The sequence below is a fragment of the Pseudoliparis swirei genome, chromosome 17, assembly GCF_029220125.1.
Source record: "Pseudoliparis swirei isolate HS2019 ecotype Mariana Trench chromosome 17, NWPU_hadal_v1, whole genome shotgun sequence".
NCBI classification, from domain to species: domain Eukaryota; kingdom Metazoa; phylum Chordata; class Actinopteri; order Perciformes; family Liparidae; genus Pseudoliparis; species Pseudoliparis swirei.
This window is the reverse complement of record NC_079404.1, coordinates 16,092,917-16,118,557: the sequence shown is the minus strand read 5'-3', so window position 1 is coordinate 16,118,557 and position 25,641 is coordinate 16,092,917. Positions and strand designations below refer to the sequence as shown.

Sequence of the window (25,641 nt, the reverse complement as noted above, 5' to 3'; positions counted from 1 at the left end):
TGCGTGCAAAGTTGATTCTTTCTCACGAGGCCAACATGTGCTCAGGTGTTGAAGTCACGCACCCAGATTTAAGTTTTTAAACTTCTACATGAACAAACATGAGCGTGTGTGTTTTTGGAGCGACCAATTAGCGTGTTTTGAGATTTTATACACTTCTTAGGCATGTTCTCAAATAATGTAGAACAATGGCGGTTGTGTTGGGCGTGTTTGTGTCCAGTGCCAAGCACTTTTTTTATTAAGCAAATCAACTTTAATGTGCAGTTTAAAGCTGTTTCACATAGGTCTTAAATATCATGGGATTCAGAAATAATCCCCATGTGTGTGTTAAGGGAGTCTATATTCAACTTACATGTCCTGCTATTATCTCCCAGGTGTGATGTATACGTTTCTATAGAAACTAGTATACTATATGATATGTATCTTTAATGTTATTAATAATTTCATATTTTATAGACCTTTCTTTGTTTCTTGAGACTCACAAAGACCTCCGTGCTGCGTGGCCAGATGAGCTTTCTGTCAAAGCATTCGTTTTTTATACTGACCACACGTCCTCCGTAAATATCCACGAGGAAAGAGCAAAAAAAAGAAGGGGAAAAAATATAAAAATACAAATTCAAATCACGAGATGGCAAGTTTACCACGTGATGCTTTATCGACACATTGCCTGTAAGTAGTGTGTGTTACTGAAACAAAGAAAAAAGAAAGGACTTCATCTCACACATGTTAACCAATGTCCTCAATGAGGGCCTTATGAGGGTTGGGGTTGGGGTTGGGGATAGGGTTAGGGTTAGAGGGTTAGGGTTACATTATTTGTGTGTCTAACACACTTAGCTAATAAATGTTTTGTGATTCTGATTCTGATTTGTTGTATTGTTATAAATTAGAGAAAATAATTTCTCTTATTAAAAAACAACCATTCAATACATCTTTTTGTTCTCTCTTTTTTTCGTCGTACTGCGTCTCCTCCTTCGTCTCCTCCAGCTGACGAGGAAGCGGTGTGACCTGAAGAAGAAGCTGCGGGTGACATTTGTCGGGGAGGCGGGGCTGGACATGGGCGGCCTGACGAAGGAGTGGTTCCTGCTGCTGGTCCGACAGATCTTCCACACGGACTACGGTAAGGCGCGCCTCCGTCCGGCTTCCGCTGGCATCCTCCACCTAATTATGAACCGCGTCCAAGACAACAGCCTCAATCAGTGAGGTGGGAATAAAGAAACTCCACAAAGCTGACGTTTATCGACAGAGAACTATCGATCACGACAGGGTTTTGGTGGGAAATCCAGCTGGCAGACGGTGGAAAAGTAAAGCCGGAATAATTTTTTACTGGAAACAATCGGAAAGAAAAAAAAATCTGATCTTTATTTGACAAAATTGGTTATACATTTGTATGAGATGGAGGTCTCTGTGGACCTGCTCTGTGAGTGTTGGTTTCAGTGTACTCTCTTTTTGTCTCCACAGGCTGCCTGACTGATTATCTTCATATCTGTGTCACTGTGTTTGTTGTGCCGTTGTCTCTTTTCATTTCTTCTTCTTTTCTCCTTTAACCCGTTTAACCTCTCCAATCCTGACATAAGATAAGATTAGATATTCCTTTATTAGTACCTGAGTGGGGACATTTCACATTAGAGCATTAATTTAAAAAAAGAAGATAAAAATAAAAACCAAGACTAAATACTACTTATGTTATATATGACATGTTATTGAAAAACAAAACAAATAATATATATATATATAACAACATACAAAATATACAAAACAACAAAATATATATATATATATATATTTTAATCAATCGATTATCAAAACTTCTATATCACAAACCACTCATGCAGCACAAGCCCCCCCCCCCCCCCTCTCTGTTGATTTCAGCGTGTACCAAACAACTGTTGGCTTTACTCTGGGTTACCACTGAAACCACATTATATATATTGGTTGTCCAGGACAACACTGGTATTATTCCCCAAGACCAAAACCAAAAATATGCCTCACAATACTTTCCACTAATCCCTCCTTGTTGGCTCACAGGCTCAAGCCCATTGGTGCTCACTGAAGAGTCAATCTATTGTTCATGCCAGCTAGAATGAGGCATTAAAAAGTATTTTTTACCTTATTCAACATGCAAGAATGTTTGTTCCTTTGCAATTTCTTAACAATCTTTGTAGTCCTAAAACGCACGCCTGAAAGTCCCGCTGCGGCGAGCCCACCATGGGGATGATGTCATATATGGTGACGTGGGGGAAAAAAAGGTAAAAGTAGGCCTGACTTTGAGAATGTAATATGGTGATGTGGTCGTGTGTGTGACCAGGTAGCAGCTCTGAGATGGAGACATTGTTTTATTCCTAATCCAAATTGAATTTGTATGAAAAGTGAGTGAACAACTTTCTCTCTTTTTAAAAAAAGTGTGATTCCATCACTCTTTCTCCTTTAACCGCAAGAAACACGCTCACGTCACGTCGGGATGAAAAGCCTTTTTTCTGGATAAAAAAAATACTTGAATGGAAACTGTATATGCGCCCTTCTCTCTTCTCTCTCTCCTACTTTTTTCTATCTCTCTCTCTCCTCTCGTCGAGTTGTTCTTTCCATCGTCTTTCCGCGGTCGTCTGTGTTTTTTGGTGCCAGGGGACGTCGGCCCAAAGCAACACACTCAATGAATGCTGTGTTCCCCTCATTAGCAGCACAGGGGAAAGCCCCCGGCTCGGCCTCTCTCTCACACACACACACACACACACACACACACACACACACACAGGCTCTTTTATGCGTGAAGTGGTCTCAGTTTCTGGTGTTCAGAACAGACGGCTGCTGTTTCTCGGAGCTGGTGAGCGCTGCAGGATCGGGGGCGAGATTATTCTACCCGACTACCTGCTCTTCGTCCTTGTGATGAAGTGCTCAGCGCAGCAGAAATAAACAACTCTTAGACGTTAACAATACAAAATAGAATGTCCTGCATCTCTTTATTTCCTTCCTCTTTCCCACCTCGCCTCAATCTGTCCTTGTCTCCTTCCCTAGTCGGTCCATGATTGATTTATTATTATTTATTTTTTTCAGGAATGTTCACCTACATGAAGGACTCGCGCTGCCATTGGTTCAGCAGTTGGAAGTGTGACAACTACTCTGAGTTCCAGTTGGTCGGGACTGTATCCTTTGTGAAAGAAACAAAAACAATAGATTAACTCTTTTCTTTGAAGTCCTGAAGCTTCAGCAATGCACGGAGGAGCGCGTGGACTTTAAACCCGCAGCCCACACGGCATGTTGATCCAGCGTTGGAGTCGGCGACAATAGCTATTGCAGTAGAGGCCGACGTTCCCCATTTGTAATGCAGAATACTGACAGGAAGTCAGGCGCTAACAGGAAGTCAGGTGCTAACAGGAAGTCAGGCGCTAACAGGAATTCAGGTGGTAACAGGGAGTCAGGCACTAACAGGAAGTCAGGCACTAACAGGAAGTCAGGCGCTAAAAGGAAGTCAGGTGATAAGAGGAAATCAGGTGCTAACAAGAAGTCAGGTGCTAACAGGAAGTCAGGCGCTAAAAGGAATGTACTTTCAGGACTATGTGTGTGTGTGTGTGTGTGTATCTATACTGTACAGTATATATGTGTGTGTGTGTTTGTCTGTGTGTGTGTGTGTGTGTGTCTGTAAGAGTGTATCTATATACAATATAAGTGTGTGTCTGTGTGTGTGTGTGTCTGTAAGAGTGTGTATCTATACATATACAGTATATACCTGTGTCTGTGTGTATGTGTGTGGTGTGTGTGTGTGTGTGTGTGTGCGTGTGTGTGTGTGTATAGAGACTGATCCAGCACTTCAGCCTTAGTTACTGGCCAGCTGGGAACTGTCAAAAGGTTATATAACCTAATAGCTGCTTGTTCCTCGCCAGGTTCTGTGTGTGTGTGTGTGTGTGTGCGTGCATGTGTGTGTGTGTGCGTTTGTGTGGTGTGTGCTCCTGGGTGTTCCATGTGCACACTAAGAGCTAATTTATCAATCGCCATAGTTCCTGTTTAGTTGTCATGGTGGTGTTGCGTCATGATGAAGATGAAGAGGGGGGGTGGTGGAGAGAAAATGTAGAAAAGAGAGAGCAGAGTGAAAGATGGAAAAATGGACTCTAAACAGATGTAAACAAAATGGAACAAACATTGATGAGGAAGCAGAGATGAGACAGACTGCAGCTGCTCGCTGTGCAACATGTGCATTATTCATACGCTGCAATATTACAGAGACACGGGCCGGCTGTGTGATGCGTTCACCGATCAGCTCCATGCGGGAGGAACAGGGTCACACAGCATCAGACCAAAAGAAGCTCAGCTAACTCACTCACATAATAACCATAACCGTAAAAGCATTTTTACATGAATTAAAATCGTGCAGCACGGTGAGCCTGAGGCTGTCGGCGGCCTCAGGGAGGTTCAGTTATCAGGAGGAGGCGCAGCTGATGGGAATGTTGGGTGGCTGGGTCACCTCGGAGCAGATGCATGAGATGATCCGCAGAGCCAGGTCATGAAACTCAAATATATACAGTGGATTTGAAGATCCCCAAATCCAGGTGTGAAAAACATGTTGCATCTTTCCCAAGAAGACTCATGGCTGTACGAGCTCAACAGGCTTCTACTCAACACTGAGCAAAGGGTCTGAATACTTATCACCATATGATATTTCACTTTTTATTTTTTAATAAATTTGCCAAGATTTCTACATTTCAGTTTTTTTCTGTCTGGGATGCTATATATGTATATATATGTATAAATATAAATATATATATAGTATATACATATATATACATATATATGTATATTCAATTCAGTTTCAATTCAGTTTATTTATATAGCCCAATTTCACAAATTACAAATTTGTCTCGAAGTGCTTTACAATCTGTACACATAGACATCCCTGCCCCAAAACCTCACATCGGACCAGGAAAAACTCCCAAATAACCCCTCAGGGGGAAAAAAAGGGAAGAAACCTTCAGGAGAGCAACAGAGGAGGATCCCTCTCCAGGATGGACAGATGCAATAGATGTCATGTGTACAGAAGGACAGATTTAGAGTTAAAATACATTCAATGAATATGACAGAGTGTATGAATAGTTCATAGTAGGCATATTCCACGATGGAGACCTCCACGATCCATCAGGCAGATGGCGGTGGGGAGGAGGAGTGGGCGGAGTCTCAACAGTGGGCGGAGTCTCAACAGGACAGTGGCGTGGTCGGTAGCAGGAATTCCACGACCCATCAGGCAGATAGGATCTATGCCGTCTCATAGGGTCCGATGACCCCATGAGACGTGAAGTCAAAAGGACTCCGGGGAGAAAGCAGAGTTAGTAACGTGTGATTGAGAGATGAAAATTCATCCCTAAGGAGAGAAAAGAGGAGATAGGTACTTAGTGCATCCTAAAACGTCCCCCGGCAGCTATAAGCCTATAGCAGCATATCAAGGGGCTGGACCAGGTGAACCTGATTCAGCCCTAACTATAAGCTCTGTCAAAGAGGAAGGTCTTAAGTCGACTCTTAAATGAGGTGACTGTGTCTGCCTCCCGGACTGAAATTGGAAGCTGGTTCCATAAAAGAGGAGCTTGATATACACACACATATATATATCCATTTGCACTCTAGATGTCATGAAAGTGATACATTGTCTGTATCAGAAAGCCTTTTCAGTGATCTTTTAAATATGAGTTTTGACGTAAAAACTGTTGGAATATTTAGCTCTGATATTTTTTAAATGAATATACAGCAGGTGCAAAGCAGACCAGACCCCTGGATGCTGGGGGTCCAGAAACATCTAATCCATAAAACCACCACGTCATTATGCCTCGCTGACTGTCTCCTCTTAATCTGTAGTCTTATTACTAATACTTAGAAGTACTAATACTAATACGATAAAAAGATCGTTCTTTATTTCCGAAGTTTTTGTAACCTTCATGTTTGCAGAATTAGTTTTATTTTTCTCACATTTTGTTGTTTTGAGGCTCGACTCGCTCCAACGAAGCAACACTCAGTCTGTAAGAAATAGACTGGCAAGAGAGATAGAGAGATAATGTGAAACAGAGTGGCCACAGAGAGAGAGAGAGAGCTTTATTCATGCCTGTCACGTGAAGTGGAGATATATCAAAGAGGGCCTCTAAATACTTTTGTTTTTGACTTTACAATGACCTTGTGGTAATAGTACAGTGGATGTTTATTTTCATGTGTATGTGTGTGTGTGTGTGTGTATGTGTGTGTGTCAACTACCTGTAATCAGTAGTGTTCTATTCACAGACACACACACAACCTACACACACAATTACACAACATATGGTCACCACATGTGGCAGCAGTGTGTGTGTGTGTGCGCGTGTGTGTGTGTTTGTGCGTGTATGTGTGTGAGAGAGAGAGTCTGTGTGTGTGTGTGAGGCCACCACCCCTTGGACATAAAACACATTAAAACACTGCAGGTGGATGTTCAGTCCATTAACTCAACACACACACTCACACACACACTGAAGTTACACACTGTGAGTTTCAGACTGAACACCATTTATTAGAATTAAAACCCTCTCTCTCTCTCTCAGAACCTCATCTGTCTCATCAGGTCGAGGACGATACCGTCTATGCTCACCGCTTCAGATTTCTAAAAAGCAAAGTGACAATAAAAGATGGCAGCTGCTCTCGTGAGGAAGTGAAGCTGTCCAGCTCCTTCACATCTCGTTGTTGACGCTTGATCAAAGGCCTCGGTTGTTTTAAGAGGTGGCGAGTCAAGTTGCTGTCAGAAGGACATTATGTAACTGTTAGTTTTCCAAACTCATCATGAAAACTGAGCTCATGAAATGTCGGTTACTTTATTGGGCCACGACGGCGGTCCTGGTGATCGTTAATTTGACGAGGGGTGTGGTCCAAAGCAGGGGCACCGGAGTACGGGCCAGGGAAATGACACGCAGACAGCTAATTTACAGTGTGTGTGTGTGTGTGTGTGTGTTGGCTTGTCTGCCAATAGTTACTTCCTCCTTAACCTGTTGTGTTATCAGCTGATGGGCTTAGCAGTTTACAACAGCATCGCCCTGGATATCCACTTCCCCCTCTACTGTTACAGGTAAGTGTGTGTGTGTGTGTGTGTTTCCATCTGTCATACCTTGACAAATGTATCGCAAAAATCAATAAACATAAATATTCAATAGAAGAACACAATTACAATTTTGACAAATATAAATAAATAAATAAAATATATATAAAAAGTTTTATATATATATACTGTATATATATACATTGTATATATACATTGTATATATACATTTATATTGATATATATATATAAAGCATTTTTTTTTATAAAAAAAAATATATATTATATATATATATATTATGTGTCCCCTTACAGGAAGCTCCTGACTCCACCCACTATACCATGTGACCAAAATGCCCTTGTCGGCATGGCAACTGCCACCCTGGACGACCTGCAGCAGATCATGCCGGTATGTCTCTCAGCGTCACATGTTAGTTATATGGTGATTAGTTATGGCCAGGGGCGGCCCTAGCACATTTGGCGCCCTAGGCGAGCTTCACTCGTGGCGCCCCCCCCCCAAAAACGATTTTGCACGAAAACGGAATTTCAACTTTCAAACGCTATTTTGCCCTGCAAGACTGAATTTCTTTCAAATAAACAGAACAACGATCGCAACAATGACCAAACATTAAATAAAGAACAAAATCCCTGAGAAAATGTCACGTCTGTGCTGAACTACGCTCCGGCCACGCCCCCCTGATCAATGGTGCACATTCACTCCCTCGTCGTGCCCAAAATAATGTGACCGCCTACGGCTGCCTGTAAACCAGCTAGATCTATAGCTCAGCATGATGAGTGTTTGACTGGACACCTGGAGATGCGTAATCGATTCCAAGAATAGACAGCTTTTTTTCATCACTTTTTTTTTCTACATTGAATTTACATGACGTGGTCTACACTTCACGTAGGGACACATGATGCATGAATATGTTCACAGACTCAAAGCGCCACCTACTGGCTCAACTGGACTTTGTCGAATCTGCCCCAAACTTCTCGTGCTCGTTACAAGTCACGGCCCGAGTCAAGTCCGACCGGCGTGCCTGGGTCCTCGTTCCTCGCTCATCTGCGCTGGTCGGGGGCGCCGGCGTCTCCCCGACCGGCGCAGATGAGCGAGGACCCATTCGACGCTGCTTGCAGCTTTAATGGTTTTTTTGTTTTCTGTTCTGTTAATGGCTGGCATTGCCGTCAAAATATTGGTTGGAGATATAGATGGGGGCGTATTTTTTTGCGCCCCCCTCTGAATGGCGCCCTAGGCGGCCGCCTATACCGCCTATAGGAAAAACCGCCCCTGGTTATGGCTATGAGAGTTAAGCGGAGGGTAACTTTGCTACAAATCCGCATTGTGCCGTTTTTATTTGTTGCTTGTTGATGCATATTTTTTTGGGGTTGTAGAAACGACAAAACTTGAAAAAGAAAAATCACCCACATCACATTTACCTGCACATTTTCTATCTTGCATTTCTCTGTTCTGCCACTAGAGGGAGCCATAGTTACACCTTTGATCCCTCTATGTTTGTTCTCACGACCCTAATCACTCAATATTGTCTTCCTAAAGTCTAAATTTAACTTCACTGCAAAATGTGAGAATGAAGTCAACTCTCCCACCAGATACTGCATTCATTTATGTTCACTTTAAAACAACCTTGACACAAATTTTTCAATTGCACATGCTGTTAATTATTTTTCAGCATGCCTTTTTTAAATGTATGAGATTATATAATAAAATATATGAATATCTTTTTCTCTAATTAGTGTGCTCACCTTTAGCTATGCAATCTGATATTTAAATGTTTTTGTTTTTACACAGTGTTTTCTTTGATTAAATTAGCTCAACATCTTGAGTTGATCACAATATAGATTTATTTTTCTTTAACAGAGAATTTGTTTCAGTAAAGTTCAGATACAACACTATACATAGATGTAAAAAAGAGTGAGAACATTTAGTTTGAACTGTTGAGTGTTTCCAGATGTGAAGCGTGTTCAACCACTACGCCTCTCTCGCCTGTTTCTCTCCTCACGTACATCTTCAATCACACTCATGTGCGCCAATGTTTACATCCCAGTTGTACACACTGTAATCTCCACGTATGTGTCTCAGGGACAAAGACACAGGCAAACACACACACACACACACACACACACACACACACACACACACACACACACAGATATAGACACATACAGAAAATCCTCCTATAATTGTAAGATGATGCTGCAACAGTGCCACCTGTTGTCCAAATAGCATCTGTCACGAACACTCATATCTACACATGTCCCCCAAATGTGACCGATAGCTAAATACAAAGCGGTTACTTTGTATATTCTGTACCAAATGTGGTGATCATGATTTAAAACACAATTAAAAATGGCAAAAAAATAAATAAATGTAGACGCAACTGAGTATAGCTCATATGGATCAATGTGTCTGAACCCACAGTTTCCAGGAGACAAAGTTAGAGGCCAAAACGTAAAGTTAACCACTATCTGGTCAAATAATACCACATTTGATTCTGATTCAGTCCTACGGTCATCATACCTGCCAAATAATTACAATATATATTGCACTTGCTACCAAAGACTGGTGCATCGGGGCGAGGCGTTCTAACCCCGCACACCTGCCGCAGGCCCCGACCGTTCTAGTCTAATAGCGTTGTCACTTTTCTGTCCTCACTTTGTGAAACCCTTCTCCGGTATTGTACAACGGCGAAAGGGAAAGATCCTGAACTTTCTCTTGACCCTCGCTTAAAAGTTACTTGATCCTCAAGCTGTTTCACATCCAACACCTTTCCTCACTGTGAAGGTCGACAACACACACACACACACAAACACACACACAAACACACACACACACACACACTCACACACAGGATATGAAACACGAGGCCTGCAGTTGGTGTCAGTGTGACCCAAAACAAGCATAGTACTCACACATTATACAACAATCTGTACAACCAAGTGGAGCCAACAGTATGTCCTGATATTCCCTCATTAGAAATAGTGACATTAAATATAGGTGTTCCCTCCGAGCCCCGACCTCAGGCTGCATTTCAGACAGCGTGTTCTTATCCTCAGTTTGGAGGTCTGTCAGAAGAGACCATGTCTTTTGAAAAGTTGTTTTCATACATGCAGTGGAAGTTTTCCTCATTAAAATACACACTGAACAGATGACACAGACTAATCACTGAACATGTGGCATGCTCTTGTCTTTTTGTTGTTGTCCTGAACTCTCGCGTCCCATTTCAGGAGCTGGCTCGTGGTTTGGGAGAGCTGCTGAGCTACGAGGGAAACGTAGAGGAGGACTTCTACCTCTCGTTCCAGGTACCAAGAGACGATGAAAGCTCATTGTTCCTGATGCACCGTTTAAAGTTGGCAATAGCTAGACAGAGTTTGTCTATACAATGCACTTTGACTCCATTCCAATGCATAAAAAGCACTCGTGAAGGTTTCAGTTTCGCATCACCGCTATGCTTTATAAGCGGTTTAACAAATCATTTCTAATTTGCATTTTGATGATCGATGTTTTTAATGACGTGAGAAAAGTCTGAGTCCATATAAAACTCCTTCATTCTAGACCACAAGGTAATCTGGACCCGTCCCAGTTACATCATACAGTAGATTTATTGAATACAAACAAATTTATGCCGACATTTTTCTGTAGGCATGACCTGTTTGTAAGTTTTCTAATTATTCCAGCAAAAAAATGGAGAAGTAAACTAACCAGGATTTAGGCGAGGTATCGGAATTAGTACTTATAGAAACTCTAGAGTCTAGATGATATTCAGAGCATCAATATAGCAGTGTCCTGTTATCCACACATCTTTTTGCTTTGCTGTAATAGCCTGGCTGACATTGCATGCCTTTTAGTGCATATTTGCACTGTTAGTATGGTTTGCAGTGTTACCACTGGGTGTACTGTTCCCACTGTTAGCACTGTTAGCACTGGTTGTACTGTTAGTAATGTGTGCACTGTTTGCACTGTTAGTGCTGTTTGCACAATTTGCACTGTTTGCACTGCTAGTAATGTGTGCACTGTTAGCACTGTTAGTGCTGTTTGCACGGTTTGCACTGTTATCACTTTTAGTAATGTGTGCACTGTTAGAACATTGTGCGCTGTTTGCACTGTTAGCTGCGAGATGCCAGCTCAGCAATCGCCATGTTGAGAGCCGAGTGGAAGCAATAGATATGATCTGAACTCGTGATTGAGCGCCTTTAAACCTGGCATTGACTAACAAGTTAATCATCTTTTTGATTTACTCCTTCATCCGATACTGTAGCTCTTGATTGTAGATTGAAGTAGATTGTTCATGATTCTCAAACGACCATCAACAACGATGTAATTTTGTATGCACAGTGGTAGTGAACATTTTTTTTTAAACCCAGCACAAAATGATGTCTTTATGGATAATGGTTGGCGAAGCGCCACCGACTGAGTTGACAAAGTGCTTCAAACGTGTTCAACTTCCTGGTTAGATACGCGTCCTGATTATCAACAGGAATACTGACCAACTGCTTACCTTAACCGCCCTGACATGAAGTCCATGACGTATTTGTGTGTTCCATTGTCACATTCTAATAATCATTGTGCTTGTGGGTCCTCTTCACGCCGTCCGACATGTCGCACCGCAATGTTTCTACAGTAGCCCAGAGCGGACAAGCTGCACACTGCCTGTAAATAGGGCCATGCGTGATATTGGGCTGGCCTCTGGCGCTCTACTACTTGGCACATTGGTTGCAATATGCAACCTTACTGCTGAATCATGCACGTTGGACCTATAAAAGTTCCTCAAACTCGATTTTGCATGACATGACATCAGTGTGTTGTATGAAGCAGGCGTGTCAGACTGTGCCTCTGAGCAGAGGAACCAGATCCAATGGAACACTTTATGGGGCAGCTGGGGGTGGAACATATGTGAGAAGAAACATTACGTTAAAGCTTGAATGCAGGTGTTATTTTTGCCCACAGTGTGAGCTGACTCACTGTGAGCTATAGGTCGGTCACAGTCGCACCACTGTGGAACCGATGAATAAACCCACTGACCTGCAGAACACTGCATCACTCTCTGTCACTTCTCTCTTCAATGTGTGCCTCTCTAACTGTATATATACCCCTCTATTTTTTGCACACATTAGTTTATACTGCTGTACTTGCAAAAGCCTTCACTTCGATAATGTATTCCCTTGAGCTGCTCACCTTTACCTAATTATAACCCTCAACCGAAACTTTATTTATCGTATAAACCACAAGTTCTCTCAAGTTATATTGAAGTTATATTGGTAAAGCCCAATATCACACATTTTCCTCAAGGGGCTTTACATTCGACACACTCTGCCCATAGATGCTCCCCGGTAAACCTATAAAGGGGGAAGAAATGAGAAACCTCAGGAAGAGCCACAGAGGACAGCTGGAAACCAGAAATCAGTTCGAAATATGAAGCTAGGGCACATTTAAAGCTTAAACACTTCATATCGTGTTTGTTTACTCCGACATTCATATTTCTGAAAAAGCCAGCCATCAACCTCTAGGTCTGAACAACTGAAGCTAATTCCTTAAACTTGCATTATTCCTAATGGCCAGCAGGGGGCGACTCCTCTGGTTGCAAAAACAAAATCTACTTCTCACTTTATGGTCGCAATCTTTAGTTTCTAGTCTTTTTAAACAGCATGATGTTCATTTTATAAATTATGGCGCAGTTTAGAGTAAAATAGATTATAAAGCATGGTATGCTTTAGGGCGGGGCTACCTTGTGATTGACAGGTCGCTACCACTGCGTTATCCGAACTTAACACTCTAACCCTTTTCACCGTTCCTGTCATCAGTTAACGTGTAAATGAGGCAAATATATTACATCGTTTTGGATAAAAGCGCATTATAAATGCAGCAATTTATAATTGTTCTAGTCTTTGCATGTTCCTAATCCCCTATATGACTTACTTGTTGTGTATGTGTGTGCGTGTTGCAGGTTTTCCAGGAGGAAATGGGCGTGGTTAAATCTCACAACCTGAAGCCTGGAGGAGACAAAATCCCCGTCACCAAGCAAAACCGGAAGGGTGAGTCCACACTGAGGTGCACGGCAATGAGCGAGCTTCCTGCTCAGCGGCTCCACAATAAGGAGCCGATGGTCCAAACACACACAAAAGTAGAACTGACGAACAAATACAAATTGCTCGAAAATCTCGACACATCTCATAACAAAATGCCGGTAACCTGAGACTATGTGTATATGTCGGGTTGACCGTATTACAGTCGTCTCTCACCCAGGAAGTATTCTCCTGTGAAAAATCAACCTGACACAACAAAAATGAGGGGGGGGGGGAGGGGGGGCGGCGAAAAAAAATATGATTTTGAAAAGCTTCCTCCCCGGTCAAAAGGATACGGTGTGATCCACAGTAACTGTGTTTGAATCCCCCTCATGTGCTGTTTCGACTCTTCTCAAAAGCTTCTCTGTTCTTTTTTAAAAAGGATGGAGTCGAGCTGAACACTTTATTTCTCTCGTTAAACCTCATTTTCCAGGTCCAGCTCTCTGCCTGGTGTCCCTCTGTGTGTGTTAAACCTGAAGGGTCGAGACTGGAGGGACGAATCGGCAAAAGTTTGTCGTGGACTATTGAAAATCACGCCGTTGTGTTCTGCTCTGTCTCCTCAGAGTACGTCCAGCTCTACATCGACTTCCTGCTGAATAAATCCATCAATAAACAGTTCGCCGCCTTCTACCACGGCTTCCACAGTGTGTGTGCCTCGGATGCGCTCATGGTGAGTCCACACTGTGTGTGTGTGTGTGTGTGTGTGTTTTCTGAGTGCCAATGAAACAGTAGAGACATGCTTTTTTGTTCCACACATATTACATGTAAACTTTCCATTAGCCAGTCTCTTCCTTCCACATATTTTTCTAACTATTAATAATTATAATTTGTGTTATTGTATTTAAAATGCTACCTCAATTTGTCACTTAAAATTCTCACTAATATGTATTTTAAGATTTTACTAGGTCCAATAAGATTCATTATTTGTGTTTAAAAAAATGCAATTACATTTAGTTGAGTAGTACCTTTCAAGAATACATAGATTATTTATATGTAAATTAGATGTGAAGCGACTACCAACTATAATTGGTCGTGGTGGTGTATTTAAACACATTGAACACAAACAAAAGACCGCTATAAAAAGACCACAGAGATCCTTTGGGGTCGTTGCCCGCACAGCTTCTAGTTGAAAGTCGCACAGTCCAGTTCGCCGTGGTCCACGCAGGACGGCGCGCTCGTGTTTTTGGAGGGTTTGGTCTGAAGTCCCTCCTCCCGTCTGCTCGGCAGCAGCAGGAACATAGAGAAATAATGTCTGACTGCAGATAATATGGACGAATGGGCAGATTGACCGCAGTTTATCAGCCAGAATCTGGGTCAGAGGAGGGACATGCAGCCAGCTGGGAGTGAAACAGAAAGGGCGAGTCTCACTCGCAGCCAGGCAGATAATAGCTCACATGAGTTGGCCTGCGTTGGCCTGCCTTCACATTTTGAAAAAACAACTTTCCTAAATCATCTTTGCATTTCATCATTCATTTTGAAGACATTGAAGCTCAAAATAAATACATGTAAATGTAAAAGCAGTGTTCATACGGTCATGGAAAACCTGGAAAAATCAGGGAATTTAAAAAAAATGGTTATTTACAGGCCTGGAAAAGTTCTTCAAAAAGAAGAAATCCCAAAAGTTTTGGGAAAGTCATGGAAATGTGTAATATTTATGTGTAATATTCATAGGATCATTTACGCTGAGTTTTAAATAATTCATATGCTTTTAAAAAGAAAGACGCTCAAAATATAAGCAGGCATACGTGCTCATACTCGCGGTGCAAAATGTATAGACTATAAATGTTTATTCTTAATATCTCTCATTCATGTGTGTCATTTAAGGTGTACTGTACCCATGTATACGCATATCTCGCCATAACAGTCACAGAATAAATGTGTTAGGACGTTGTAGGTTTCACCGGCGGCAAAAACTAGGTTTCTTTTCATTTTTCTTCTTGACCAACAAGTTTGGCAATAAGTTTGACAATTGTGCGTCTCTCAAAATCTATAATGTCATTTCTCTTCTTAATGGTTGCAAATAAGAACATTTCACTCCTGAAAACCTTCGTGGAGTTGACTTTTTTACATTTTCTGTTATCAGCTGCTCTGACGAAGCGTAACTTCCCGTTGCCTGGGTTACTGGTTGTGTCGCTCTTGTGTGATATTATTTCCTTCCACCAATCAATTGTTGCTTCAGACTGCGGTCGTGTTTCAGTGGAAATTCTGCTGTCGTCTGATGTTGCATCCGATTTCAACACGTTTCAAGATGTGTGTGTCCCACGCTCCGGTGCAAGAAGTAGTGGTTAGGAAGTGGGGAAAGGGCCCTTCCACTTTAAGCACTTGGTGCCTCCTTTTTGCGTGTTTTCGGTTGTCTAAAAAAATTTACAAAAAAATATTTCTAAATGGAGTTGTAAATTGCACACAGCTGCTGCGCCCGGAGGAGGTGGAGATGTTGGTGTGCGGGAGTCCAGAAGTCGACATGAGCGCTTTGCAGAAAACGGTTCAGTATGAAGGATACGGCAAGACGGAGACCACCATACGGTAAGAGCACTTCCTGTTTTCTTCAGATAGAATAATACACACATCTATACTCACACATAGTTGGAAGTGAGGACAGTCTGTTTATTTAAATACGGTAAGTTGTATTACATCTTTTGAACATCACACATATATTTTATTGTATTATTACATGTCATTTAGCTAACGCTTTTATCCAAAGCGATTTACACTCCTGTTACATTCATACACCGTGGACACAGCTACAGGGAGCAATTCAGGGTTAAGTGTCTTGCTCAAGGACACATAGACTAGGGCGGGGATTGAACCTCCAACCCCCTGATTGAAAGACGGACCTGCTACCCACTGACCATAGTCGCCCATATATTAGTGTTGTTTTTTATTGGGCTCACCACTCCAGAAATTATTTAATTTTAATTTTATTTTAAGAAAGGTGGCCCATGTATCATTAACGCCAGCTAATATTATTCAGACAAAGTATGCCTCGTCGATATATTGGTGACGCTCTGCTTCACTGATGATTAACCAAGTGTATGGCTTTTGTTTACTGTTTTCAAAAAGCCCATTTGTTTTGAAAATGAGAAACTCCAGCTCAAGGTCACACCGTAGGTCAAAAAGCGATGTGCCCTCCAGTCGACGCCTGCAGCTCTCAGGCTGCGGCTGGAGGTCAAACTAAGGCCTCCTTTCAGCCAATGCAATGCACATCCTTTGCTGTGCGCCAGGTGCTTCTGGGACGTGGTGCTGTCCTTCCCTCTGGAGCTGCAGAAGAAGCTCCTCCACTTCGCGACGGGAAGCGACCGCGTTCCCGTCGGAGGGATGGCCGACCTGAACTTCAAAATCTCCAAGATCGACGTTCCAACAGATTGGTATGGGGCCAGAACTGGAGACCAGAACTCACCGACAACTTTACTTCTTTTTTTTAAAAATTGGTTGACACAGTAGCCGTGAAGGAAACCTGTACATGTATTTTTTTCAGATAACAATGAACACAAATGAGGACTTTTTCTTGTTATTTTTGCGCGCACATCAATATATTTGATCAAACTGGTGTTTTTGTCATGAATACTTTCACACAGAACATGGATATTAAGTGGTTAAAAACAATGTTTGTGAACTTTCACACTACCAATAAAGATATCAACCTATAGATACATATTCAAAACGTAGAACAACACAGAGGCTCAGTAGTTGGACACAAGATGGCCAACTTTATTCCTCCTTTTAATCCCTCCCCTCCGTTCTGACCTTTCACAATAAAAGCCCTCGACCTATATACTGGGTAGCTGTCTCATAGAGGGAACTTAAACTCACTTCTGCTAGTGGGACCTCTGCCTGCTCTAATCTATTTAAAACTTTTATTGGAAAAGATATTGCAACTGTTGCCTCACATCTGCAGAAAGATTTTCACACAGCAACGGTTCTCTCTCATCTCTGTTGGGTGTGTGGAGCTGATTGTTATCACACACTGCAGGCGATAAAAACCCACAGTTGAAATTGCACAGCAAAGACCCTGAATCTGGGTCAGGGAAGAGACCCAGATGTGTTTGTCTTTCTATACCTATGAGGACCCTCATCAACATGATACCTTCCCTAGCCGCTAAACCATTTTTTTTTACCAGGATGTCTTCATCTTAATGACTTGTGATTTAAATGAACTTTAAGCTAAATATGTCAAGATATATTAAAATTCTGATAAATAAAAAATAATTTCCCTCCCTCTCTTTTGTATTTCTATCTGCAGGTTGCCGATCTCTCACACCTGTTTCAATCAGATCTGTCTGCCTCCTTATCGAACCAGGAAGGAGCTCAAGCACAAACTCACCATCGCGATCTCCAACGCTGAAGGCTTTGGCCTAGAGTGACCGGCCTGTGCACACAAAGACACACTTACTATCACACACACACACACACACACACATCTAGCATCACCATCTCCAACGCTGAAGGCTTTGGCCCAGAGTGACCGGAATGTACACACAAACACACACTTACACACATACCCCTACACAAACACACACACATGTAGCATTGCCATCTCCAACACTTAAGGCTTTGGCCTAGAGGGACCGGCCAGTACACACAAGCACACACCTACACACACAAACACACACACACACATGTAGCATCGCCATCTCCAACACTGAAGGTTTTGGAGACGAACATACAAAAACACACAAACACACACTAACACACACACACAGACAAACTCCCATAGATTGTCAGTGACGTGAACTCTCCGTCACTAACCCCACACACACATCACGTGGTTGTGGATCAGACTTTGGAGGAAAGTGGATCGTAAACAAAGAGTTCTGATGTCAAAAAGTAGCATTTACTGAAACGGTGTTCATATTTGTGTTGTTGTCCGTTTGCCGATGTTCATGTTGCTTCGTTCATCCCCGCAACAGCTACAGAGAAACACTAGAAATCCTTTTACTTGCACATGTTATGTGTTCTCTTTCATTTAAGACAACTCTGATTGAGACGATGATATTTTAAAAACTTTTTAGACGTCAATAATGTCGTTTTTAAAAGAACGCAACGTTCAGCGTCAGCTTTCCAGAAGCACAATTTCAGTCACGTGAATATAAGTTTATAATACTTCTGGTCCCATAGCATTGAAAACATCATAATAATAATAACTTTATTTATATAGCACCTTTAAAAACAAAGTTTTCAAAGTGCTTTACAGAGTGTCAAGGCAAAAACAAATAGAATGGTAAGATAAAAAATAGAACATTTAAAAAATAAAATAAAAATAAAAAACAGACAAACTAAATTAGGAGAACCGAAGATCTGCATACAAGGACTACATTGCTAATAAGCTGTTCTATAAAAATGGGCTTTAAGAAGTAATAATAATAATCAAAGGCTATTGAAACTTGTGTGTCAACAAACCAGGACACTACTCTTGTAATAGGATGCTGATTTGCTCAGGTAATTCTTATGTTATTTTTTTAGGTATTCTTATGAGCCTCTATTTTATGGTCCAGGGCAAAGTGAGTGAACATCTCCACCGAGCCGGTTAGATTTAAACAGGAAGTCAGGCTTCAAATGACAAAATGCTCAAATTACATGGATTCAATCATTGTTAGATAAACAATTGAAAGAGAGTATTTTTCATGACACAGCAATGAGTACAAAAAAAAAGAAAACTAATCTGGACATCAGTCAAGATGTTCGTTTTTAAAATGTTCCTGTTTTGTGTTAAATCTTGACTTCACTGCGTTGGTGACTTTTAAAATATCTATTTTATGAAACTATAGGATTATATGTGGAGTAGCATTTAGCTTTGTTTGCAGCACACTGACAGGATATAAAGCTATAAAGCTTTGCTATGAGACGAACGCTATCGTTTTTCATGAGATATCGATTGTCTTGTGAAGTTGTGTTATCGTTGTTATTGTTGTTGTTTTGACATTGCTGCCTGTTTTATGGAACAAAAAGGCTGCAGCAGAAATATTTTGAAGTTTGTTTTGAAGGTTGTAATATTATGATACGGTTGCACCAGAACTGTCATTGTTACAACCCTGTGAATGTTTCGAGTGTCCTGTGTTGTCCTGTAGTATCGTGTGGTTCATGGTTGACCGTTAGTCGAGTATCGTACCGACAGAGGATGAAGCAGGATGGGAAGAGAAGCCATCTTCTGTACGTCCTATTCTGGTATTGGCATGTACTCTAGGTGAATAGTCCGACTGGCCATTTGAATATTGAGATGTTTCACCAATCGGGGCGAAGTTCTGACTGGTTTATGACATGACTTCAGTGTAGCAAGTATTTCTGGTGTTCAGAGCTCTGAGCCAAACCAGTTTTTAACCTATGCTGATAGGAGAAAGCGGACTGTGACGTGGTGCTAAGTGCATGTAAACAAGTTTAATGTGAATCAGCTTCGGTCGCTTCAACAGCATTGACAAAATAAGGTTTGATAGAATCGTAAAGTTCTATTGGATCATTTGCGGTTGACAAAATGCATCGAAGATCCGATTAGATGGCGACTCTCGGCCTTAACGTGTAGCTCGCTTGAGTTCTTTTTGGCTTTCTGCCTGCAGCTGAGCGGTGCTGTTTTTGTCAAATACACAGCATCGTCTGTCGGGGTTGCCACGGCAAGATGTCTAAAATCCTCACGACTAAGTGACAAAGAGCCCAAAAGTTACCAAGCAACCGTCAAGCAGCTCGCATCAGTCTAATTGGGGGTCCCTCTCTTTATACAAGAATGGATCCTTTCTATGAAGTCCAGCGCAGCAGCAGGAGAGGCTCTGAGAAGGACCTCGTACCACATTCACACCACGTCGGACTTATTGTTCAAAACGAGCAGCTGACTAGAGGGAAATATCGACGTCCTCGTTTGCCGAATACTAAAAGGACACATTCTTTGGAAAAAACAGGAGATGGTGTCGGAGGATTCTCGGTCAAGTGGGATAAAGTGACGTCAGAGGAGTTGTTGTTGTTTTTTTAGATGTTCATCTGACCCACGTCTGTTGTTTTTGTAAAAAATAAATAAAAATGGGACCAAACTGTGTCGGGTTATACAGTGGGACGGAGGTTTGAAAATAGTTCAAACTGATTCAAAGTGTTTGTTGAGATGTAATTATTCCCACTCGTCGGATGTATGAAAGTACGTAAAAAAGTAGAGAAAGGTCATGTTTTTTCTGATGTATTTTTTGTATTATTATTATTATTTAACAAATATAAGCGTTCAGGTTTATGTTGTGTACACTTAGTTCTGTCGTTTGGTAATGCCTCTACTCTTCGTTGATGGCCATACTGTACATGTGCTTCTCTGTGGCTCAAGTCATATATGATGTCTGTATGCAGCATTTCCATAAGTATGTACAGTAAAATGTGGATGAGGGGTCATCAGTCTCTGCCAAAAGATATACTGACTATGCTTGTTTTTTTCTTAAGACACCGATCCACATCCTCACATTCATACTGGCAGCTGCACAGAACCGCCAGTCCTCTGCTTGTCACTACCAGTCCCGTGGTACTGGGAATAGGTTCTATACAGAGTGCATCCACTTGTTTTTTTGCATTTTATGTTCAATTAATTTCTACTCATCGGCAAAAACTGAATTTTTTGAATAATTTGCTATTTTAAAAGAAAGAAAAGAAACTGAAATATCACATTGACACAAGGATTTAGCTCAGGTATTTCTAGTATCTCTTGATCTTCTGAGGTGTTTCTCCACCTTGGTTGGCATCCACAGTCCTGTTGAAGGTCACACGAATAATGGCTGCTGCATTAGAAGTTCCTGAGAGCACAGTGGCCTCCATTTCAATTCAATTTAAATTCAGTCTATTTTGTATAGCCCAATATCACAAATTACGAATTTGCCTCAGCAGGCTTTATAATATGTCCACATACGACATCCCTGACCTTTGACCTCACATCGGATCATGAAAAACTCCCAAGAAATAGAAAAAAAACCTTCCACATGAAAAAAAGGGAAGAAACCTTTAGGAGAGCAACATAGGATCCCTCTCCAGGATGGACAGGAGATAACTTTTAAATGTTAGATGTTTGGAACAATGAAAAGTCTTCCTAAAGTTTGAAGACACATGGATGCCTGCTTGGCTTTGGCAGCAAAAAAAAAAAAAGCAACCATGTCTGGAGGAAACCCGACACTGCTCATCACCTGCATAAGAGATCTATTCCCACAGCAGTCCTTTTGACATGAAATGGGGTAATCGCAGGTGTTACAACTACTACTGCTAATAACAAAGGTTCTGTTAAGGTCAAACAGGGTCAGGGTACATGTTGGCTCGCTGGTGAACAGAACCCTGGGTTTACGGACTATTCCATGTCATTAGAGCTGAGTACTGCTGGTGGCTGCAGCATCATGCTGGCAGCGTGTTTTTCAGAAGAGATGGTAACTCTAGAGAACTAGAATGGGCACTCGGTAGAGCGCATACCTTCCCATATCACAAGATTGGGCATTGAATTATGAACATTTTGGCTTTAGTTGCATGCCAATTGGATAACAATTGACCGTGCTATGGTAAAAAGAAGATTTTGACCTATCATGACCTTGACCTTTGACCCGATTGATCTCAAAATCTAATCAAATGGTCCCCGGATAATAACCAATCATCCCACCAAATTTCATGCGATTCAAGAAGATGTTGACCTTTTCATGACCTTGACCTTTGACCCGATCGATCCCAAAATCTAATCAAATGGTCCCCGGAAAATAACCAATCATCCCACCAAATTTCATGCGATTCGGTTAAAAACTTTTTTTGTTATGCGAATAACACGCATACAAATAAATAAATAAATAAATACACAGCGATCAAAACATAACCTTCCGCATTTTCAATGCGAAGGTAATAACACCCTTTTTGTTTGGTATAGGCTGCACATGTATTTGTCTGCTTTAAAGTGTGGGCATTTTAACATAGGATTGACGCGCTTTTCTTAGTTTAATAACTGGATCCTTATTAGCTGACGCCTTAGCGGCCACCAATCTTCCAGGGGTCCACAAACATGTCAAACATGCAAAACATGACGTCAAACAAATAGTACAAACAGAATAATACAAAATAAATAAAGTGCAGTCGAGGAATAGGATGTATATTGTGCGGTACATCAGTAATGTATACAAAGGGGATGGAAAATGTCAAGCGTGGTTGATGGCCCGAGGTTCTGAAGCCTCAAGTGGCCATTCAAAGAACTGCAATTTTCCTTTTTGTCATTTGGCTCCATTTCTTCGTGCCGGAGGGCTACCGCTTGCCATCAAACACACATTGTTTGTGTTTCTCTCTCGTTTTGATGTCAAAATCTAGTTCATGCTCAACGATAGCTTTTCTCTCTCTCTCTCTCTCTCTCTCTCCGTCTCTCTGTGGTGGTGAGGTGGCCTACTTTAACGCAAGGACAAGGGGTCTTATCGTTTATTCAGCAAACAGAAATATCTAGGCCATGGCCAGCACCTCTTGGTTACTCAATAACCTGCCAACTGTCCACCATTATATAGATATCGATTTTATTTTTAATAGGAGAGCAATCTGGCCCACAAAGCAAATTTCATCCTATTTACTCCCTAAAATAAATCACACTATTACGCCAAGTGACCTGACGATGCCCTTGGGAATTTTACTTTTTTAAATTGCTGTTGATGATCCATTGTGATTCACTACAGTTTTTTTGTTGTTATCCTTTCATTCACTCAAATATACCTCATCCACATATTGATCTGTCACTTGTATAATTGTGTACAGATAACAGGGACAGTTATCAGTGGAGGTGGTACTGTTATCATTGGTGGTTTGCTATTGACAGTTAATACATGTCCACAAACTCACTTTCAATTAAGTCAAAGTCTATTTTTTGTTTTTGTTTCGGGGGTCTGACAGGTGGGGGGGGGGGTGCACTTTACCTTTTGTCCTACAAGTGGAGGACCGCAGACTAAAAACCTTTCATCCTCAGAACAGTGTGTCATCAGCCACTAATATATATGTATGTACCAATGAAATCCTACAGCCACATATCTGATTCAACAGACATATCAAATGTTGATTCATTGGCGGCTTTAGCTCAGTGGGGTAAGAGGGCCGTCCTGCAACCGCAGGGTTGTGGGTTCGATCCTCGCTCTCCCCATTAGTTGCAAGTCGAAGTGTCCTTGAGCAAGGCACTGAACCCCCAGTTGCTTCCCGGGCGCTTCACCGCAGCCCACTGCTCCTTAATAACTAAGGATGGGTTAAATGCAGAGAACTAATTTCCCCTTGGGGATTAATAAAAGTGTATATTCTATTCTATTCTATTTCACACGGCGTATGAAATATATTTCACACTGACTCTTTCATTGGTTCATTCCGATGCCGTATTAGTAACAACCCTTAACAGGAAGTTTGACTTACAAGAAAGCCTCCTTTCACTTTAATATGTCATCCATATCTTAAGTCATGGCGTCAAAACAGTCGTCCTCAATTAGTGTTGCCGATCTGAACACATGATTAAATCTCCTTAAATACACATCTCTGTTAAAACAATATAAATTACAAAAGCCTTTTATGTGTGGCATTTAAATGAAACATCTAATCATATATAACACGAGGAGTTGGCATGTTCTCCTGTCACCATTCATTTGAGTGAGATGTGTGTAATAAAGCTAATATTGGTTGTTACATAATGAGGCTTCCTTATCTGGTCAACATTCATGAAGATGATGGCTTGATCAAATAAAACTGTGTTTCTGAATGTTTGCTTTAGACCTCCTGGGGGACAGTGGCCCTCACAGCACCTGATACCGATGCACTGAGGCCCCCTTTGGTGTCTGTATGAGGTGCACTGGGCTTTCAGGGGCCACTGACAGAGTAAAGAGAGTGAGCTGCATCAGGAGGGTGGGGCGGGTGGTGGATGGGTCAAACCACATGGATTTAAATTGAGGTTAAAGGCCACAACCGGACGGTGGGAGCCACGCGCTTCAATGATGACGATCACTAACAGCACACGTGCACTAACAGCACGTGTGCACTAACAGCACGCGTGCACTAACAGCACACGTGCACTAACAGCACACGTGCACTAACAGCACACGTGCACTAACAGCACACGTGCACTAACAGCACACGTGCACTAACAGCACACGTGCACTAACAGCACACGTGCACTAACAGCACGCGTGCACTAACAGCACGCGTGCACTAACAGCACGCGTGCACTAACAGCACACGTGCACTAACAGCACACGTGCACTAACAGCACACGTGCACTAACAGCACACGTGCACTAACAGCACACATGCACTAACAGCACACATGCACTAACAGCACACATGCACTAACAGCACATGTGCACTAACAGCACACGTACACTAACAGCACACATGCACTAACAGCACACATCCACTAACAGCACACGTGCACTAACAGCACACGTGCACTAACAGCACATGCACACTAACAGCACACATGCACTAACAGCACACATGCACTAACAGCACACGTGCACTAACAGCACACATGCACTTACCCACACTAACAGCACACACACGTATGTCAACAAAGCAAAGAGAAGCTCTGATAAGAACACACCCAGAGGGTGAGCGGCTTCATTCTCAGCTCAGGTGGTCATTACTCGACGATATCTTTACGTCGCTAAATTTGTTTTGCTGCTATATTAATGCTCCGAATATTAAATACAGCTCCTTTTAAGTATATGCCTATAACACCCAGTTCTAAACATGACCTGACAAAAAGTCTGATTGTATTGTTCTACCTCTCAGACAGTCCTATTTTGGTCCTGTGTGACATACCTCACACCTGATAATCAGCTACAACAAATCAGGTGTTGATCTCAGGCAGGTAGAGAGACAATAGAGGTGTTGATCCAGTATGACCTTTATTGGTCCAGAATACTTGCAGCAATCATCACTTCCTTTCAAAATAACCTGATCGTTGTTGTGGCAGCGCGGTGTGTTTCGGCTTGGCTGCAGAGTGGGTGGAGCGGGGGTGTGGTTCAGGGAACGGTGTCTGATTGTCATCGGCTGGACTGATTGGTAATCAGTCCAGCCGATGCTGATGACAGTCTCTGTTTGTGTATCTGCGAGTCTGTCTCCATAAAGGGGTGGACAGACGGAAGACGAGAGAGCAGGGAGCAGAGACACAGTCTGCGGTCTGAACGGAAAAAGTTTGTTACCGAATGCCCCTCTGGCTGCTCATCCTTGGTGCTTAGGGGGGGGGGGGTGAACCTACTGGTGACGGATACAAACGTGTCACGGTTGTCATGTCAGATGTCAATTGTTGATGGCTTCAAACACAGTAATGGTTTCATTTTAAACTCAACTTTAGTCATTACATTTTCTATAACATGGGTCAACCTTTTTGAGATCGAGAGCTACCTGAGGGGGGCAGAGAATAATATGGAGGGCTACATTTTCTTCATAGCAATTACCCAAATAATATCAATAAACCATTTAAAATTATTATTATTATGCTACAAATATTAGCGTACACGTTCACTCAATACAAACACAACTGCTCATGCTCTAAAATGAGTGATCAAAGTTGTAATACAGACTATAAAGACAAACAAACAC

The 25,641-nt window shown here is 41.9% G+C and overlaps 1 protein-coding gene across 2 annotated transcripts in view; it reads left to right on the top strand.

The window, feature by feature from the left end:
* The window catches only part of hectd2 (HECT domain containing 2), a 37,886-nt gene extending 17,405 nt beyond the window's left edge, over window positions 1–20,481 (top strand). For both annotated transcript variants that reach the window (XM_056435716.1, XM_056435717.1), the window contains 10 exons: window positions 982–1,114; window positions 3,046–3,134; window positions 6,993–7,057; window positions 7,343–7,436; window positions 10,271–10,345; window positions 12,988–13,075; window positions 13,669–13,775; window positions 15,513–15,628; window positions 16,327–16,470; window positions 17,346–20,481. In XM_056435716.1, coding sequence (XP_056291691.1) covers window positions 982–1,114; window positions 3,046–3,134; window positions 6,993–7,057; window positions 7,343–7,436; window positions 10,271–10,345; window positions 12,988–13,075; window positions 13,669–13,775; window positions 15,513–15,628; window positions 16,327–16,470; window positions 17,346–17,466 — 1,032 coding nt within the window. In that variant the 3' untranslated portion in view covers window positions 17,467–20,481. The remainder of the gene's footprint in view (window positions 1–981; window positions 1,115–3,045; window positions 3,135–6,992; window positions 7,058–7,342; window positions 7,437–10,270; window positions 10,346–12,987; window positions 13,076–13,668; window positions 13,776–15,512; window positions 15,629–16,326; window positions 16,471–17,345) is intronic.
* The last annotated feature ends 5,160 nt before the right edge of the window (window positions 20,482–25,641 follow it).